This window comes from Anolis carolinensis, chromosome 1 (genome assembly GCF_035594765.1).
Source record: "Anolis carolinensis isolate JA03-04 chromosome 1, rAnoCar3.1.pri, whole genome shotgun sequence".
Taxonomy (NCBI): domain Eukaryota; kingdom Metazoa; phylum Chordata; class Lepidosauria; order Squamata; family Dactyloidae; genus Anolis; species Anolis carolinensis.
In genome coordinates this window covers 237,170,415-237,191,016 of record NC_085841.1, presented here as the reverse complement: position 1 = coordinate 237,191,016, position 20,602 = coordinate 237,170,415, and the positions used below count along the sequence as shown (strand labels likewise).

Genomic DNA, 20,602 nt, shown 5'->3' with positions numbered 1-20,602 from the left:
CCATACAACAGACATTCAATACCACCACTACCTCAACAAGTTCTCACCAACACCACCAGACAACGCCACAGCAACGCGTGGCCAGGCACAGATAGTTGTATATAATGGAATTTTAGCATTCAGTTTTTGGTGTCCATAGGAGATCCAGTGGAAGTCCTTGCGATACAGGGTAGGCAAATTGTGGTAAGTTAATTAAGTCCTCTTTCGAGCTGCGATTCTCTTGAATCTGAATTCACATCATAATCAATATGCAGACCCACAGTTTTTTCTTGAATTTTTTATTCCAAAATCCACCCCATGAAACAAAGTTCCCCTTTCAGAGGCTGGTATATTTCCTTTCCCCATTCACTTGTCTCTCGTTCCTGTGGTAATATGCTTGAGGAAAGATTCTCTAAAACCATTATTGGCAAATGATTAGAAAATGAAAAATCCCAACTAGCTCCCCTCCCTTTAGCCCCAAATATCCCCAACCCTAAACATTTCAACCGAGAGAGCGCAAGACTTGGCTTCTTTTTACCCTTAATGCTTACATTTAATTTTAAAGCACAACATTGGAGATTGACTCTAAGTTAGAAACAAAAAATATATATTTACAATTTCTTCAAAAAAACAAACAAAAAAACAAAAGAACAACCAAACCCTTTTAGACAATAGTGACTTCCTTTAGGGAGTTTTTATTTAGGGAGCATGTTTTCTTTTTTTTAAATCACTAAGTGATTTTATATATAATTTCTCTTTCCTTTACGTCACCACTTGCCTTCTGAGGTGGTGGCCAGTTTAGGTCATTAAGGTTCTCAGTTTGTTTTTAGTCACTTAAGCCACAGTCACCTGAGGGCCATATTTGAGAAGGCTGCAGGAAAGCAAAGCCTAGGCCCACAACCATACTCTCTGCAAACACTTTCCTGTTTGCTTTATCCCTCTTTCTGCAAGACAAGATTCCTCCCAGATCTAATGCTCCTGACATGTCAACCTGCAGTTCAGTACCTCTCAGGCCGAACAATGCATATGGAGAGTTATTTATGGTGCTCCCACTTTTGAGAAGCGAGAGAAAAACACAAAATACCTAGACCCTAGACATCTCCTAGTGGTAGTTATCTGGGCAGATGCACTTGAACCTCCTATATGGCTATTCTTGACTTCCTCTTAAAAGAAAAAACACAAAACAAAGCAGAACAGAAGATTGATTCTACGATTTTTCCATAGGAGCCAACACAACAAGGCAGAATGTGTCCACTAGAAGATCAGTGGGTGTTTCTTTCTGCAGAAAAAAAAAATCAATTTGCAGCAAAGCTCCCGTGTACTGAGGCACTCTGGAACTCATCACACTAGCATTGTCCTCGTGGCCAAGAAGCCTGCTTCTCCCATGGAAGTGAGGGGGAATCTCTGGATTTCAGTAGATCTAAGTACACAGATATAGAGATTTTCCCCACCCCATCCCCAACAGTGCAGGGAAGGCTGCTCTCCCCCAGAAGCTCAGATGCCACAGCACTCAATGCAACCAGGCTGGGCAATGTGGAGAGCGATGGGTGGATTCCTCCGCCTCTTATTACTTCAGAAGCAGCACGGGTGCATTGGGCTTTCCTCCAACTCTATCATTACCTCTCTCCTCTTTCCCTTTGCTGTACAGACACTGGAGAGCTCTTTTCTTTTTTGCCATGCGAGACTTGGGGGAGGTGGGGGTGAAGGGCAGTCTAATTTGTGCTATCACTATGGGGAAAGAGAGTAGAGTGCAAAGTGTGCATTCAAACCCTGACAAGCTCAGACAGCTGAAAGGAGTGTCCAGTCACTCAGGCAGGGGGAAATAAAATAGGGATCCAAAATATTACCTTTCTTTCTAAAGTGCAAAAGCTCTCTGCTGCCCAAGAGAGAAGTTCTTTGGACCGGCCATTCATTGCAAAAGAAGAGAGGCAGCTAATTGGGCATTCACCCATCTCCCAGTTCAAGAGCCAACAGCTACGTGCCCCTCCAATGTGTAAGCATTTTTCGCAAGCCAGCTCAACAGAGAACATTTCTGCTGGTGTTAAGAGATCTCACCAGGTGCCTCTCAAGGCTGGACTGCAGCTTTCTCTCTAACAAGCCGCCATCCTCATGAACATGGCTTCCTCAATGTGAAAGCTTCGTCATCCCCTCACTAGCTTCAAACTGGACGGTACCTGCAAGTTAACCACAGGGCACATGGTGTGCTCACCTCAGAAAGAGCACCGCTACTGTGGACACTGCAGCTCTGAGTAACCAGCATGAAAGAGTAGCTGCTCATAGCAACTGTTAATGGATGAGAAAGGAAAGCTTAGCAGAGTGCAGCGGGCACAAGAAGTTATTCTCAAGCCTGGTCTTTAGTTACAAATCACATACTAAGACAGCACGCTGACAGAGAAGTGCCCCTGTCTGATACTATCCTGGTCTAATCCCTCCACAATCTGATGGGGCAGTATGATCTGTTATCATTGGACTTATGGGAGAGGGCACTGACTGAGAGGAGAGAAAAGGACTAATTTCCCCCGAAAATGCTGCTACAAACATCAAGTTAAGAGCATGTAGCTGAGGAGCAAATATCCCCAAAGGGCAGCCGTCCAACAATCTCTTCTGGTTTCCATTTCCTTGAACATATGGTGGGATTTCCTGGTCTCAAGGAGAGGAGGGGCACCACGGGAACAACCAGGCTGCTGTTTTCTCTGCCTGTGGATGTGTGGGGAAATGGGGGAAGTTTTGCTCCCCAAGAGGTTTGTTTGGGATTTTTCCTTCTCTTCAGTCTATGTGTAGCAAATTCCTAGCTGATTTTCTGGATCAGCTTTTCGTCTGACAGGCAGTAGAGGCTGTTGATTGATAGGTCTGAGATGAAGTGCTCGCAGGCCTTACGGGTGATCTGCTTGCAGCCACGGAGGTCTATCAGAGTGACATTAGAAATGCGCCGCAGGAAAAGCAGGGACTGATCTGTGAGCTTATTGCAACCTACAGAAAAAAAGACAATGTTGTGGTTACATAATGTCCATGCCCAGTTCCACAAAGGTGTGCCAACTAAACAACTGCACATGCTGCAAGGGAATAAAGTGGTATTAACAGACTTAGGTGCAAATGTGAACATAAAATATAATTCCACACTTCGTTGGTCACTTAACTGTGTAAATACAGAGCTGCACTTCCTAAGAATATGGTTCTCACCAGAACAGTGCTTCCCAACCTGTGATGTGTGGACTACCAGTGGTCCCTAAGAACTAAAATATGGTCCGCGGCCTCACCGTTACAATGAGAGTGACTGGTCTCGTGAAACCCTCTTGTAGTGCTGAGACAACGGGGATGTCAGGAGGGAAGAGGCGACTATCCATGAAAGGCGCGACAACAAGCCTCATGAGACGGCTGCTTCTCCTCCTCCCTCCCTCCACCTGAGTGAAGCCGTTCCATGTGGTGCCTGAAAGCGAGGGCGCCTTGTCTTTCTTTTTAGGCCCATTCTTTGGGGTTATTTGGGGTGCTGATTCAGAAATTTGCTCTAGATTATTAAATATGATTTTCTGTGGGCGAACAGATGGTGACTATTGGATGGCATATGTTTTGTATCAGAAACTAGGTGATGTGGTCTATCCAATGCAATTTCTAAATCAGCACCCCAAAATAACCATACTAAATCTAAAGTTGACCAAACACTTATTTGTAACTCTTTTGGTACAAATGTTGAAGAGTGGTCCCTGGTCAAAAAAAAAAGTTGGGAACCACTGCCCTAGAAGATATGGAAAAAGAGTGGTTTTGACACTTGGATTATTGAGGAATACAGAAAAAAAAATGCATTCTTTGTTCAAGAAAAGAAATTTAGGGTTTTTTTTAAAGGCTGTTTACACTGGTGTAATATATGCAGATTTAAATGTTAGCACTGCTTGAAATGTTATTTTGCGATTCTCATATTTAAAAAGGTCAGAGAAAAAAGGCCCTCTTGTGCCATATGATAGAATATTCCAAATATTTATATTATTTTTATGTGTGTGTGCTTACAAGTTTCCTGTTGACTTATGGCAACCCCACGAATTTCATGGTTTTTTTAAAAAGAGGACTACTCAGAGGTGGTTTGCCATTACATTCCTCTAAAATATAACTTGCAACGCCTGGTATTCATTGGTGGTCCCCCATTCAAGTAGTAACCAGGGCTCCTTTCTTAGCTTCTCAGATGAGATCTGGTGCCTTAAGGGTATTCAGGCCCATTAGCTTTAAATCCTTCACTTATCCCTGTGGTTCTTGAGTGAAAACATGCCATATTATTTTTGATGTAAATCACTTCTTTCCCGCTAGCAGAAAGAAATCTCAGACAAACATGCCTCCATCACTGCAGCCCTTATATGACAGAAATGACAGACACACCTAGAAGACACATACCTGCCATATTGATTTCAGTAAGTGAGTTTCGTGTAGAAGATCCCACTGCTGTTAACAAATTGGTTGACTGGTCTGTAAGGTGATTGCAGTGACTAAGATCAAGTCGTGAGAGCAGAGGCATGTGGCGGATGATGAGTCGTAGTGTCGCATCTGTGATGTCCAGCCCAGCCAACCGGAAGTCTATCATGTTACGGAGTTTGCTGCGATTGTCTTGGCCTGTTAAAGATGGGCAAAGATGACTGACAGGGAAATAGACTCTTACCTCTCTAGAACAGACATAACACACATTCCTAGAAATGCATTAATCTTGACTTCTCATTATCAACTTGTCTCTAATACACCAAACTATCTCACCAGCAAGCACAAATCCCTAGTATGGTCTGAAGACAAAAAAAAAAAAACATACTAGGTTTATCTGATGGAGATGTAAGCAAGTCTCGAATCTGAGGATCCTTGATTCCTACTGCCCACCGAAGATCTAGAGTCCTGAGAAGGGGGCAAGTGGAGATACTGAGAGCAGAAACTGCCGACCAGGAGCAGCCTGCTAAGATGAGGTCTTTGAGGCCTATGGTGCAGAAATAGAAAGAATCAATGGAAAGCATTATAACTTTTAATTGCAAAACCGTTCATTTTTCATGCACATCTTTGCAAAGAATAGTAGAACACCAGCTCCTCCTCCCTCCACACATTGTGAACAACAAAGTCAAGGTTATACTATAAATAAGCTATAAATGATGGGAGGCAGTAGACCACAGGCTGGATTATAATGGTAGATGGCATATGACTAACATACTACTCAAGAGTTACAGCTAACGAGCGATGAAATCCTTGGCTAATTTTGAAGAGAAGAGGAAGGCAATCTTATGGCATTCAGAATCCATGTCTGTTCTCACAAAACAATGTTAGTGACAGATGGGAGTATGGCTTTGTTCAACTCTGAAGACTTCAGCAGAAGCCAACTACGTTAAGCTAAGCTGACCCATCAAAACACATACCTGGTAGTCTGTTTATAAGCCAAGTAAGCTGTTTTCTGGAAATATTGGTCCAGCTGAGATCAAGGCTGATTGGCTGCCTTCTAATTATACCACCAAGAGCCAGAGGCGTGATGGACTTGTACCTGCTTAAATCAATTTTTGTCCACAATCTTCTATCACCAGACCTAATGGAAAGCACACCGAGTTAGAGTATGAACTTTACTTCCACCATATCTATACTCTTGTTGATTCTTGACATTTTGCTGCAAATTTTTCTTTATAGATAAGCAAGGTTGTGGGGCAGTAGGGGATGCCCATACACTTTGCAGCGAGATGTAGTTTACAAGAAACCAATCCAAAATAAGGAGGAGAAATGTATATTCTATCTTAAGCCTCAGTCAATTTTCTAGTTTCTGCAACTATTTCTGCCTTTCATGGGTAAAACCTAATTTGGTTTTACTCACAGGGATGAGTTTATGGCCACAGTCTTTGCTAGGAACTGAAGAACAGATGGAGTAAGAACTCAGGTCACTTCTACAGCTACCTTCAGGTGTATCTTCTGGATTAATGAAGCTTTGCCATCTCAAGTATGCCCACTTTTAATCATCAATTAAAACTTTTACCACACAAAAGGGAAAGGAAATAGTATTTTTCAGGGCAACAGGATATATTCTTCTTACTTAAGCATTATAGACACTCTTGAAAAAATCCACCTAATTCAAGGGTCTGAGATAGTAGCTCTCCACGGCAAGACAAAATATGATCCTAGTTGGGGAATTAAAAAGCTCATAAACCTCTTTAAACTACTTCGTATTGGCTGTCCTAAACTAACACAGGGAATGAAAAGATAAAGACTCCTTTTACCACTGCCAATCTCTCCAACCAAGGCTGCTACCTCCAATACAGACTGTGTGAAAAAATAGTTCAAGCTTGCTAATTTACATCTGATTACAGCCTTATGTATGAACTAATTATGAAATGAAGGAAAGTGAGAGTCCTCTATGTTGGAAAGATTATCCAAGCAACATAAACCCAGGTCAGACTGAACCCAGATCAATGTGCAGGGTTTTAAAGACATCCTGCTGAACATTTTAACTTTAAAACTTAAAACTCTTTTAAAACTTAAAAGAGGCTTAAAACTTAAAAGGTCTGACACGAGCCACTGTTTTTATTTGGCAAAGATCACATGCACTAACATGCAGTGACTATACCTGGGCGGTGCAAAGCAAGACGTTTATTTAAACTTTTAATATGACCAAGAGCCCTGGTACTGTGAAACATAACACTTCCACATTTGGAATTTTAAATCTGAGCACGCAGAGGTGTTTGGCAACAGCAAGCCAAATATTTCAAAAAATGAAATCTTAGGACCAAATCAGGAATTTCTTTCTGTCATGTGTGTATGGTGGGAAATAATTCAGTCAAATAGGAAAGAGAAAAACGACCCAGGGAAATACACAGCATTGAAATATGAACCTATAATTTCCAAAGAGCCTCATAACACATTTGTTACATAGTGATAGCATACTGTCAGGATAGGGGTGTTTTGTATATCCTTTACTCATGATTTCATAACTGACAATTATTTTATAAATGAAAACAGTATTACACGCATTTATTTCCATCCAGCACACACAATTTCTTTCTTTCAAACATTTCCATGCCTTTCAAATAAGTTGAGTATTTTACAATTTACCTTTTATATTCATGTGAAATTGGTCCCAAGAACCCCAAGATACAAGACAATGCAGATGTTCAAGTCCTTTATGTAAAGGGTCTTCACAGTATATAAAGATCAGGTGCCACCCAATTTCTTATGTCCTATCACCACTGTGTAAACTCCAAAGGCAGCCACTGTCTTGGTCATGTGAGCATTTCTCCCTCTTCCTTGAGACAAATTTTCCTGTTTATACACCATGTGCACATCAAATACAGTGCACAATGCCCAGCCATCCTCCATTCCACCAAGACCCACTTTCTGTCTTTTCCTCTCTCTGTCTATGCACTCACTGAGGGCAGCTACCATGTGTGAGAGAAAGATCAAGAGATCTTTCTTGATCTCTGCCCTTCAGAGGCTGTCTTTAGTGTGTGCATCAGAGAACAAAAGAAGCAAAGGGAAGAGTTGGGTGAGGCTTCCCTACTCTCACCCCATCTCAGTGGTTTCTTCACTCCTAGCAGGGAAATGCCACAAGGCCACAGGGCAGAGAGGAGATGAAAATATTTGCATTTTTTTAAAAAAAAATTAATACTTTTGTGATAATATTATATCTATGGATCCATAGTCCATGGAAGGGGTGAGCCAAATGTGTATTTATTCCAAGTAACAGGCTGTGGCTGTACAGGTGATCCTAGGTCACTTTTTTCTTGCTGCTGCTCACTGCTGTTCAAATAAAGTTTGGAGACTTAATAGACCAAGTCATTGTGATTGCCATGGTTTCAGCATTTTTTTCAGAAAGCAGCCTGCCCAACTCAGTCAAGCTTGGACCAATTATGAGAGATTAACAGGAGTTTTATAAGAACTGCTACACTATATCAAGATCAATGTATCACACTCTTCTTTTTTTCAACAGTGAAAGGCAAAACTCGCTCAAAAATGCAAAAGCAAAAATAATTTTTGGATTTTCAAATATTTACTAACTTAAATGAACCTATCATGGGGTTTTCTTGGCAAGATCTGTTCAAAGGGGGTTTTCCACTGCTTTCCTCCAAGGCTGAAGGAGTCTGTCAAGGTCATCCAAAGGGATTCCATGGCTGAGTAGGGAGATTTGAACCCTGGTCACCTACAGTTAAAGTCCAACACTCAAACCACTACACCACCATGGCTCATTTTTTATTATTCTTCTTTTTCTCAACTCTTATCTAGCTCTCAATATATATACTGCTTCTGAAATTGGCTTATTTTTAGTTATTTGCTCATGGCTGTTGTTTACAACCTACCTATGAATTTGTCAAATCTTTCATACAACAGGCACCTGAGCTTATGCTCATCATCATAGCCTATAGAATGGATTAGGAATTGTGTAAATACATCCTCTTTCTGTTCATTTATCTTCTCTTACATCTACTTATACAGAAGTCTTTATGATGGGGAATTACAGACGGATTATGATCTGATAATATTAGGGGTTTGCAAAGCATTCTAAAAAACTGAAGCAACTGATAAAGAAGTAAAAAGTGCAAGTTGGACAGCAAGTTCTTTCTACTTACCATTTGTACCAGGTTTTGCATACACGCATACATTCACAAAGCTCTTTGCGAGTGAGATAGCGGAAGACAGACATCCACACCTCCTTCTGCATCCAGAGCTCCTCCCCATCTGGTGCTCTGCCGCCCTGACCGTTCAGCCTGGCTGCCCCACTCTCCTCAGCATTCTCATCTTCCTCATCTGCAGTTTCCTCCTCCTCCTCTTCTGCTTCATCATCTCCTCCCTGTTGGGCAGTCTTGGCTGAACTGTGGCGCATCACCACACGGGGAGAATGTCGCAGATTAGTGGAGCCAGTAATCGCCTGCAGCTTGGGCACAATGGAAGTGCCATGCACGTCTTTGGTAGGTCTTTGTAATGTGACTGTAAGATAAGAACCATGGAGCTTGGCCCTTTCTACCTCTGAAAGCTCTTTCTTGCCGCTAGGGTTGTTTTCTTTTTCCCGCACTACTGTGCGCTCTGTACCCTGCAGCCGAAGTAGCTGGCGTCTCTTAAAGCGTTCATCCCGGCTGGCACCGTGATGGTCACTAGGACCTGCACCTGGAGATGATCGGGTTACTATGCTTCGCGGTGACACAGGGTCATGGATCAACTGCAGCATTGGGGTAGGTGAGTGCGGTGGGGGAGTCAGAGGTTCCTCACAGCTTCGCAAAGGTCGCAGGACTTTGGCTTGAACTGTGTCATCATCACCATCATCCATTTTCCGCTTCTACAAAGTGAGTGGAACCAGATTAATATTTAAAGATCTAAACTTATGACTTAAAAGACTAAACAAGTTTTAGACTTGTAATTGGTATGTCAAAACAGATTATGACAAAAGTAAATTGTATGGTGGCAGTGGGGTGGAGGTTGGAGAAATCAGGATGCTTGTTTGCATAAGATTAAGGATAACTAAACAAAGCTCTGTAAAAATACCGTAATACCTTGACATATGAGTTTCATTTGTTCTGTGATCAAGCTCATAACTCAATTTGCTCATATGTCAAATCATTTCTCCCCATTGAAATGAATTGAAATGCTATTAATCCATTCCAGCCCTCCAAAAAACCAACTTTTTTTGTCAAGATCAGAGAGCTCTCTGAGGAGGGAAAAGAAAGGCCTCCTCTTTCACCACTTCCTTCCTCCATGAGCAAACCCCTGTGAGAAAACACTGACAAGAAAACCCTGCGTGAAAGTTGCCATATGCCTGAAATGGCTTGGAAGAATGGAATTATTGGACTGATGGCTATTGCCCAGCATCCCCTCACTGCTGTCTTCCTCAATACAAGGCGAGGTTCTCCATGAGGCTGTCCTCCTTCCCCTCCCACACTCCAGCAGACCCCTAGGTTGATGAACAGCTCGTGCTGTTGCCTCTGTTGTCACCCACCATTGCGAGAAGGTAGAGGAAAAATGAAGGTGGGGTGAGAAAAAGGAGTGGCAGGAGGGTATGAGAGGGACTCGCGAGAGGGGAGATGGTGGGGGTGGCGGCAAAAAGGTATATCTAGCTCATAATTCAGATCTCCACTTGTATCTTGAAGCAAAAAACGAGCTGTGACAGCTCATATCTTGAAAAACTTGCAAGTTGAGTCACTCATAAGTTGAAGTATCACTGTATCTATTTCCATTCCCCCTGGTATCAGATAGGAAGATGTTCACCTTTATTACTGAGATCTGAGAATAGAAGAAACTCACTGGTTTACTATAAAACCAAAGGTGGATTAATACCAAGCCAAGGCATTTATCCCTAAGATCTGTACTGCAGTTCTCATGAGTGATACAGCCCTAGTAGAAACCTCCCCAAAACTTAGGATTCTCTGCATCTTGTGGTTCCCTAGTTGATTCTTCTAATTTGAAATTGTTCCTCTAAATCGCAGTCCTATTACTGCAAAGAAGAAGAGGAGATTCAGGCTGTATCAATACTCTCAGCTTCTACTTCCTGTGTGGGACAGAGAGGAAGTGGAGAAAAGCAGAAGCTGAATTGCTCTGAGTGTATGACTGAGATAATCAAAAGGCAGAGAGCACAAAGGTGAGGGCCTCTGCCAAGACCTTATGGATCTGCTGCCTTTTTTTCACCAGCAGCAGGAGCATAAGCAAGCTCCATATGGGTGCTCAGACCAATTGCTGCAGAAAGCTTTAAATGCTTGTTTTGGAGAAGCATTTATATATGTCCTATATTTTTTGGTGGAGACAATTAAAACCTACTGCATAAAAGCTTAATTTCTCTGCTATTGGTCATGGTATGATTTAAGAAAACCTTAGGCAATCTTTCTATATGGTTCTTGACTAAACAGGGTCTGATGGATTTTGTTCTAAACACAAAGATAATCCACACATTAGGGGCCATTAAGATGTATGAAAAAAGTGACAAAGAGTAATATGGTTACTTGGGGAAAATGAGGCTTTACCTATATTCAATAAAATGTTTAAAAGGTGTAGAATAAAATGGAAGAGTCCCATACAGACATATGAACCTATTATTAAGTTTAGTAGTAGATGTTGTACAATATTCAACTGTTAGACCCAACTTAACTACACACAGCTTACTTGGATCACTTCTTAGTATGCAAACCAGAATGTGCAATTTTCCAGACAGATTTCATTCCCAAACAGATGCTGAGACTGAAACTGAGCCAGTATCTTTTACAAATAAAGTTTGTAAGAATGAACAAAATGAGTGCTGAAGAGTAAGAAAAAACCTTCCATGCCGTATTGTTAAGAAACCTACAGATTATTTGCACAAGTGTTTATCATACAAGGACTGCTGAGAAGAGTGCTGAATCCAATTGTTCTGACCAAAGATATCCAAGACTGAACCAAGTGATGAAAGTTGCACTAGCCACCCAGAGGGCAACATTGTTAACAGCATTTGGAAATAATATCTGTGATGAGATACCACCCATCCTTGTTTCCACCCATCTCTTTCACTTGCCTTCAGCAGGATGCCCTTTGAGAACATAGTTGGCAAAATTCTATGCAGGGTCTTGTAACGATATCTCTGCTGGGGCCATTGAAGATGTTGTTGCTGCTCTCCTGGGATCTACTTTTTCCTCTAATTGCCAGAGTTTTGTTGCTGATAAGCTCTCTGTATATACCAAGATGATGTCAGTGGCAAAGCTGTGACATATCTCCACTGTATATTACCAGTGTATAGGGTCACCAGTGCTCATTTCTATGTTGTAGTATTTATTTTGTGGATAGCACCAGCTAGTGCCTGATTCTTATAAAACACTTTTACTAAGCCTTCCCAAATGTGCAAAAAAAAAAAAAAAAAAAAAAAAAAAAAAAAGAAGTCCAAGATATTAGGACACCAGAAGGACCTCTTTCTGACAGCTTAAATAAAGTGAAGGTGGAATAACAAACCTTTTCTATATGCTAAAATATAGCCTCTTTAGTACCCAGGAGTATTGTGTGATAATTGATCAATTTCCTATGGCAAAGGGAAAAGAACATTCACTTCTTACCTGGCCTTTCTCTGCCTCGTCCCCCTTATAGCACTTTGGACATTCCCAGCAGTTGGGCAATTCATCATTCAGTAGCCCTTCTCCATCCATCTGCAGGGGAAAGAAAATCAAAAATAATTTTGAGAAGGCATATGTTCCTCACATGTCTTTGCCAAGATATATTAAACAGTTGCCTCCGACTTTCTGGTCCACATGTTCTCACCTGTAGACAACCAGGGTGAACAATCTCATTGCAGATGCAGCACTCCATTAGCTTCTTCTCAAAGTCCTGTGAATCCTCATTCTTATCTACCTCCCCACAAAGTGCACATGTGACAGAGTGAGGCAGCCTGGGCTAAAAAGGAAACAGAGTAATCCAAGCAGTTATACTGCAGCTCCAAGGATAATTACTATACACTCTCCATCCTACCCAACTATATATACCCCATGGAAAGATCTCTGGTAATTCCTATTTGACCATTCCTTAAGATTTGGTTGTGAGGCCTTTTTATATCTGCCTCCTTGGTTCTGTCTCTCACATTTGAGGAGTACTACAGACTTTATTATGTTCTCCTAAAGCAAAATGAAGCCAAATTCTTTCACAGAAACACATTTAATATATCGCAGAACTTACTGCTAAGCACTGTCGTAATACGCAGGACTGCTTCATGCGGCCAGGCCCTCCAAACTTTTTCATATCTCTGCAGTAGTGACACATGCCACACTCCCCTTGTAGGCAGGCTTTGCATTTACGGCATCGTACTCTCCTTCTGCGTGCGCCTGACACTATAGGAGAGACTGTGGGTCTCACAGGTGTTGGCCGTGGAGCTGGTTTCATGGTGTGGGGCTTGGTGATGGGTATAGCAGGTAATTTTAGCTTTGGGCGAGCCTGAAATTTGAGCTGTCAGTGGGGGAAAAAGTGAAAATTAGCAACAAGATGGTGAAAAATTAGCAACAAGAACCTGTCTCATTTGTTACATTTATATCTCTACCGTTCTCCAATAAGCTCATTGTGACATATGTGACTCTTTCCATCAGCTTCATGAGACCGATGGCTGAATGTCATTCATTGAGTTTCATGGCTCAATAGATCCTTGAACCTCCATCTCCTAAGTCCCAATTAAACAGTCCAATCACTACATGACATTGGTTTTCCAAACCCCAAGGATGTCAAAATCCAACTGCATGAAGTTCACAGGGACTAGAACAGAAGAGATTAGGCAGGGAAAGTGCGGACTTTGCTCTGAGAAGCAGATTCTAAATAATGATCCTATGTTTATCATTAACCAGTTCTGAATTCTGGCAATGACGGCAGAAACTGAAAACGACATCATCATCCTTTTGTTTTCTTTTATTCTTTATGTTGCAGTTTATTCTAATATTTGTAATTTTCACTTTCCTCTTACAGGTATAAGACAATCTTTTTTCCAGTCCAACTAAAAACAAACAACAGTCCATATGTGAAAGATTTAAAGGCATGTCTTCCATTGTTTCAGTTAAGTCATGGATCTGTTATTTACCTTATCCCTCTTTGGCCACTGGACAATAGGGATTCCAGTAAATGCCGCTTTGGGATCGCTGTTTGCGTACTCTTCAAGCAATAGCTGTAACAGAATCGGAATAAACCAAAATACACATTTTACTCTTCACATGTATCAGAACATTAGTATTTAGAATAATTCAACAGATAAGATTTTAGTAACCTACACAATTCTGTAACATAGATCACATTTCATATTTCCACATTATTAACGGCACTCCACGCAGTCATGCTGGCCACATGACCTTGGAGATGTCTATGCACAATGCAGGCTCTTCAGCATAGAAATGAAGATGAGCACCAACCCCCAGAATCGGTTATGACTGGACTTAACGTCAGGGGAAACCTTTACCTTTACTTTTAATGAGACAGAGATACGGTAGCTTGCCTATTGCCATCCATGGAATTGGGCCAGAAATCTCCTATTATGTCTACTGAAAAACACTATGCCAGCTTCAATTTTTGAAAAGGATGAAACAGAAGCAGATAATGTGGCTCCTCCTTCCAGATCAAGGTTGTTCTTTCTCATCTATGCTGCAGCAGTGTTTTCCATCCAACTCATATAACAATTCCACCTCTGATGCATTAGTGCATAACTACAGTGATCAGAACTACATAGATCAGTCTAATCTAGAAGCAATATTCCTTGAACAGCAGGCAGCAATGACAATCTTTCCAACATGCTGTTTCAGTACATCTCTCTCCCACATAAACCCACATAACCTTTAAATTGTCAGCCCATGCCTTAGAGTTAGCAGCAAGTTGATGCAATTTCAGGTAACCTGGCTTGTTCTGATGCTTCTGCTGTCCAGCCTGACCACCCACCCGCCCAGGACTGCTGCCGCTGCTGATGTGCTTTATTTACTTGAGGTTACTATGGTTACATTGCTGGCATCGCCTTGTGAAGAGAGTGCAGTGTTTCTTGCTGCCAAGAGGGAAAGAACACCGCATGGGCTGGACTTGCTCTCCCTGGCATTTACCATAGCAAGGTGATTCATACTCCCATATGAAGTCTGTACTGCGAGATTGCTTTCCAGCAGGCTAAACTGATTTAAGCCACAAAGGAGGACCTTATGGTTCACACAAAAAACTTAAGCAGATTTACAACTTCCCAAAAATCTCTGAGAATGCTGAGATGCCCTTGCATGACAAAAATCTACTTCTCTTAAAAAAATGAAGTGTTAGTTTATTTGTTTTCTACTCACATATAAGGTGCCAAGTAAGAGCAAGTCATTGAAAATACAATTCCCAGAACTTTCTAGAAACAAGAGCTGGTTTATCTTCATTATGTGGAATGTAGTTCATGGTGTTTTGGTTCAGCCCAGTGGTTCACAACCTGGGGTCCCCAGATGTTTTTGGCGTACAACTCCCAGAAATCCCAGGCAGTTTACCAGCTGTTAGGATTTCTGGAAGTTGAAGGCCAAAAATATCTGGGGATCCCAGGTTGAGAACCACTGGTTTAGCCTAAATTAGAGATTTTAATATACAGTTCAACAAGAGGTAATTTATAAAACTCGAAGAGGGAGAATATCACAGGGGATTTTAATACCGTAGTCAGCCCCTCCCTGCATTAGCTTCTTATACATGGTGAAAAAGAATTGTATACTGCTCACCTTTCCCAGAGACAAAATATTATACCCCTTCTCTCCCCTTAAAGAAAGTGGTACACCAAACAGGAATTGCACAGAAACCCAAGAAACATACTCCTCTTTTCAATGAGACTATGTAGGTATGATGAATTTAAAGGGGGGGAAAACCTAGAAGATGGTGCTGCATTAGCAATAAAGACAAGGAATCCAGCTCAAATAGGCCTAACACTGGGACAGTCACCAGACACAAGGATCTCAATATTTATCCAAGATCGCAGTGTGGTATGCGCTTAACACAATTATACCTCTCCCTCAGAAAAGTTACCTCTGCCTGAATGTTATACCCAGGCCTATCCTTTACTTATTCTTTATGTTGGGATATTTGTTTTTTATTGTGTCAGAAGCGACTTGAGAATGTACTGCAAGTCACTTCTGGTGTGAGAGAATTGGCCATCTACAGAGACGTTGCCCAGGGGACACCCGGCTGTGTTAGCTGGGAGGCTTCTCTCATGTGCGGATTCAAACTGGCAACCTTCAGGCCAGCAACCCAACCTTCAGACCAGCAGTTCAGCCAGCCAAGGGTAATAGAAACAGCTGGTCCTATTATTCCTTACCTGAACAGAAATAAAATGTGGGCCTTTCTAAAGCCTGGCCTCAGCGTTCACATTTTAACATTCAGTTTATTTCACACACAACAGCAACTGAGGCTACATCTATACTTAATGCAGTTTGACACCACTTCAACTTCCATGACCCATTACCATGGAAACTTGGGAGCTGTAGTTTGGCAAGGCACCAGCACTATTTGGCAGAGAAGGCAAAAGACCTTACAAAACTACAAACCCCAGGATTCTATAGTATTGATCCATGAACGTTAAAGTAGTGTCAAACTGCCTTACTTCTACAGTGGAGATGCACTCTAAAGTCCCATTTCACTGTTTTAAAGACTGAGTGTAAACTTTAAGTATGTTTCATGTGTCGTCAAAGGCTTTCATGGCTGGAACAACTGGGTTGTTGTGAGTTTTCCAGGCTGTATGGCCTCTCCTGACATTTCACCCACATCTATGGCAGGCATCCTTAGAGGTTGTGAGGTCTGTTGGAAACTTAGCAAGTGGGGTTTATATATCTGTGGAATGTCACAGGTGTGGCTGGCGGGGATGAGAGACAGGGCCTTCTCAGTGGTGGCTCTTCGGCTGTGGAACTCCCTCCCTAGTGACATCTGGAAGGCTCCATCCCTTTTGAGTTTTAGAAAGAAAGTGAAGACCTGGCTACGTGAGCAAGCGTTCAAAGAATAAGTTTTGCTGGCTTCGACTCGGTCTGGACTAAGGTTTATGTACAAGGTTTTGTGGACGAATGGCTCAAGTATTTTGTATTGTTTTAAATCTGTAGTTAACTGCTTGTGTTTTTATTCTTTTGTATTGTTGTGTATTGGCATCGAATTCTGCCAGTTTTGTAAGCCGCCCTGAGTCCCTTTGGGTGAGAAGGGCGGGATAGAAATGATGGAAATAAATAAATAAATAAATGTCCAGGGTGGGAGAAAGAACACTTGTCTTTCATGGAATTCCAGACTGGAATCAATCAGGGACAGTTAACACCTCCCAACAAAGGATTCCCCCATACAGTAAGCAGCCAGACCATGAAGCTGAAAGGCCATTAAATGCTAATCAAGCTGGCCAATTGCAACATTCACACTTGCCCCCAACAGACAAGAGTTCTTTCTCCCACCCGAGACATTTCACAGATATATAACCCCTACTTGCCTAGTTTCCAACAGACCTCACAACCTCTGAGGATGCCTGCCATAGATGTAGGTGAAATGTCAGGAAAGAATGCTGTTGGAACATTGCCATAAAGCCAGGAAAACTCACAACAACCCATTTAAGTATGTTTCATTGCATTAAAATACATGCATTTAATGCCCCTTAAATCATTTTTGAGATGAACGCCCCATGATGCGCTTTATAAACAATGTAGTTATTTCTCTACCCATGAGAAGGGGGGGGGGGGAGGTGGAAGTGGCTGCCTTGCGGAACCCAGCAATATGTGCAAAGCCCCACCCTCTTCCTTCCAGTGCCGCGGACTTCAGAGGAAAGGTTGGCCTCTGAGGGCATGAAAGCACATGCTTGATGGGGGGACACTCTCTGGGCCAGCCTGAGGCCCTTTCGGGGAAGCAGCAGGGAAGGGCAAACTCTCCGCCAACTCAGGAAGGTATTAGGAAGAGCCCCTACACTGGGATGTAACATCCCTAAATATCCCAAATGCACAAGCTAACTTTGTGTAATTCTACTGACACCACTTTGACTGTCCAGGAGTAATACAAAGGAGTTGTAGTTTGCTGAGGCACCAGCACCCTTGGGCAGAGAAGATGAAAGACCTTGTAAGACTACAACTCCCATGATTCCGTAACACCGGGCCATGGCAAAGTTGTGCCAAACTGCATTAACTCTACATTAAAGAGCAGGCATGGGCAAACTTTGGCCCGCCAGGTGTTTTGGACTTCAACTCCCACCATTCCTAACAGCCTACCGGCTGTTAGGAATGGTGGGAGTTGAAGTCCAAAACACCTGGCGGGCCAAAGTTTGCCCATGCCTGCTATAGAGGCTCCCTAGGAAATAAAGTATGGAAACGTGTGTTACGTGTGGGAGGGAAGCTTGCACTGATTGGAGCCTCCTTCAAACAAACTGCGGATAAAACCCCGCAGGAAAGTCCCAAGACCATAATCCTTCGGGAACGTTGGTAACGACTTTCTCCCTCCTTCCCTGGTCCGAAAGGCGCCCCCAAAGCTCCCCACGTGCCTGACCTTGCCTGCTTCTTCCTTCTTTCCACCGGAGTTATCGCAGGAAGTTTCCCTTTGTTTTGCAGACTGCCGAGTGAGCACTCCGGCGGGGGGCTTCCACGCAAGACTGTCCCTCAGAAAGGAAACCGGTCCCTTTGCAACTCTCCTGCCTTCCCGAGCCCTTCAGCGGAAGCCCGCAAACAATGCTGCTGCGTCACCCACATGCAGCTCCCAGCAATGCTTTGCAACGGAAGAGAAAGGGCGGCCGAGGAAGCGAGGAAGGGAGCAGGCAAAGCCGTTCTGCTGCAGAGTTGGGAAGGGGCGGGGCCACGCGGATGGCTGGCGGCTGATTGGTCAGAACCGGAGGGCCTCCCCCCCCCGCCCTCGCCGCTACTACTGCAATTGGAGACTAGAGTGGGAGAAGAACAAGCCTTGAACTCACTCACTCACTCACTCAGTGGGCTGCAGCCAAGCCTTCGCTCGCCCACTCCTCTGCCTTGTCCGCCTCTCCCTATCTTTCTCCTGCTTGCTCTCTGAACAGCCACAGTGGGAACCATGAAAATGAACAATATCTGGCTACCAGTATTAAAAAAAACTCTAAAATCAGGACAGCAAATAAATAACACCACTCAGAAAACAGAGGAATTCCAGACATGAATCAATCAGGGCCAGCTAACACCTCCCAACAAAGGATTCCCCTAGACTAGTGGTTCTCAACCCAGGGTCCCCAGATGTTTTTGGCCTTCAACTCCCAAAAATCCTAACAACTGGGATTTCTAGGAGTTGTAGGCCAAAAACATCTGGGGATCCCATTGCCCAGTAAATAGCCAGACCTTGAAACTGGAAGGCTATTGCAATGCTAATTAAAACATTCACACCTGCCTCAAACAGAATTATTTTTCCTACACTGAACATTCCACAGATATGTAAACTCTAGTGTTCTCTCACTTATCACGGGGGTTAGGTTCCAGGACCACCTGCAATAAGCGAAAATCCGCAAAATAGGGACTCTATAGTAATTTTAATATTTATACATTATTTTAGTAGTTATACACTATTTTAAGTCTTTATCAACCAATCCTATGTTGATAAATCGCCTCCTCCTCCTCCTGTTGCCACTTGGGCTCCTTTTCTGTCCCTTTGGCTTCTCCTTCCTCCCTTACTTAGGCTGTAAATTGTAATTTTTTAATGATTTATAATAGTCTTTTAGAGTTTATTGAAAAACCGCGAAATAGTGAATCCGAAAAAAGTGAACTGCGAAGTAGTGAGGGAACACTGTACTTGCATAGTTTCCAACATACCTCACAATGCCTGCTGTAGATGCAGGCGAAATATCGGGAGTAAATGCTTATGGAATATGGCCATACAGCCTGGAAAACTCACAGCAACCCAGCTACAGTGGCATTTCTAAGGTCACATGTTCTTGGTTTCTACTCTCTTAGAAAATGAAAATAACACACTTTTCCAGGGGTGGCCAGTGCTGATTGTTGTGCCTGTTGCCAAATAAATTATAACCCAGTATAATCTGAATATATGTCAACATCCAGATATACACCTCATATGATTACATTCACTGACATTACATTTACAGACTCGTAAGAGTTAGAAGAGAACCTCAAAGGCTATCCAATTCAACCCCATTCTGCAACACAGGAACATGCAACCAAAGCACCCCCAACAGATGGCTATCCAGCCTCTGCTTAAAAACCTCCAGAACTGAAAAACCGTCTACCAAAATGTAAGGCAGCATATTCCATTGCTGAATAGTTCTAACAGTCAGGAAGTTCTTCCTAATGTTTAGGTTAAATTACGGTACATGAAGAAACAAAAGAAAGATCCCACAAGTAGCTTTCTGCTCCTGTGTTGTTTTCCAAGGGAAGTGCCTCTGCTACCTGAGCTTTCCAATTTCCCACACAGGCCCAGGGTCCACGCAACTGGACTGGATAGTTAGGAAAGGTTTGCACAGGCTTGACCAATGCCATGCACAAGAAGTGAAAGAGGGGAAATACTTTTAAAAGTTAATTCGACTTTTCTGTGGAGCTGCAAAGCATGTAGAGCACCGTGCCTGTTTTCTGCCTGTAAATCTAGGGTTCTATCTACATTGTAGAATGAATGCAGTCTGACACCATTTCAACTACAACGGCTCAATGCTAGAGAATCATGGCAGTTGTTGTTTTACAAGGTCTTTAGCCTTCTCTGACAAACAGTGCTGGCTAGTGAAAGAGGTAGCTTAACCTGCTCTAGTTAGATCTTTCAGTCTGGCTAGGCCAGAACAGTCAACTTTTGACTCATAACAATGACTTCCACCAGGAGTCCTTCCCAGACTTATCACATTCCCTAGCATCCTTCTATAGAAGTACTAACCAGGACTCATTTGGCTTGGTTTCCAAAATCAGACAAGATTGGGTAATACTGCAGCATAACACTGCTATCAAATACATGTGAAACATAAATCTGAAGAGTCCCTTGCTATCTTAAAATTATAATTTAGCAAACAGTTTTGTGTAATAATTACTAAATGCTACAAAGTTTCACAAATCAACATTTTCAGAACACTAGAATTCAGCAAAACTGTTTTATTAAGCACGTAGGAGAAGCAGATGTTATACCAGCTAAGCAGGTATTACTAGATGCTATATCACATGACTGGCTAGCTGAGAACTACCTTTGCTTACACATTAGAAGTCTTAAGTAAGCAAAAGTAGCTAAGCAAACATCATGCCTATGCATCTATAACCCTTTT

General features: G+C 42.5%; 1 protein-coding gene across 2 annotated transcripts in view; it reads right to left on the bottom strand.

Moving 5' to 3' along the window:
- Positions 1–507: 507 nt before the first annotated feature.
- kdm2a (lysine demethylase 2A) overlaps positions 508–20,602 on the bottom strand; it is a 58,806-nt gene continuing 38,711 nt past the window's right edge. The window contains exons 1-10 of one of the 2 annotated variants that reach the window (XM_008111278.3): positions 17,884–18,034; positions 13,475–13,558; positions 12,589–12,855; positions 12,178–12,309; positions 11,976–12,065; positions 8,541–9,244; positions 5,355–5,518; positions 4,766–4,924; positions 4,360–4,575; positions 508–2,949 (exon numbers count right to left, since the gene is read on the bottom strand). In XM_008111278.3, the coding sequence (XP_008109485.1) occupies positions 2,768–2,949; positions 4,360–4,575; positions 4,766–4,924; positions 5,355–5,518; positions 8,541–9,244; positions 11,976–12,065; positions 12,178–12,309; positions 12,589–12,792 (1,851 nt within the window). In that variant the 5' untranslated portion in view covers positions 12,793–12,855; positions 13,475–13,558; positions 17,884–18,034 and the 3' untranslated portion in view covers positions 508–2,767. Of the gene's footprint in view, positions 2,950–4,359; positions 4,576–4,765; positions 4,925–5,354; positions 5,519–8,540; positions 9,245–11,975; positions 12,066–12,177; positions 12,310–12,588; positions 12,856–13,474; positions 13,559–17,883; positions 18,035–20,602 lie in introns of those variants that run through there. The other variant, XM_008111267.2, reaches the window with a different exon arrangement.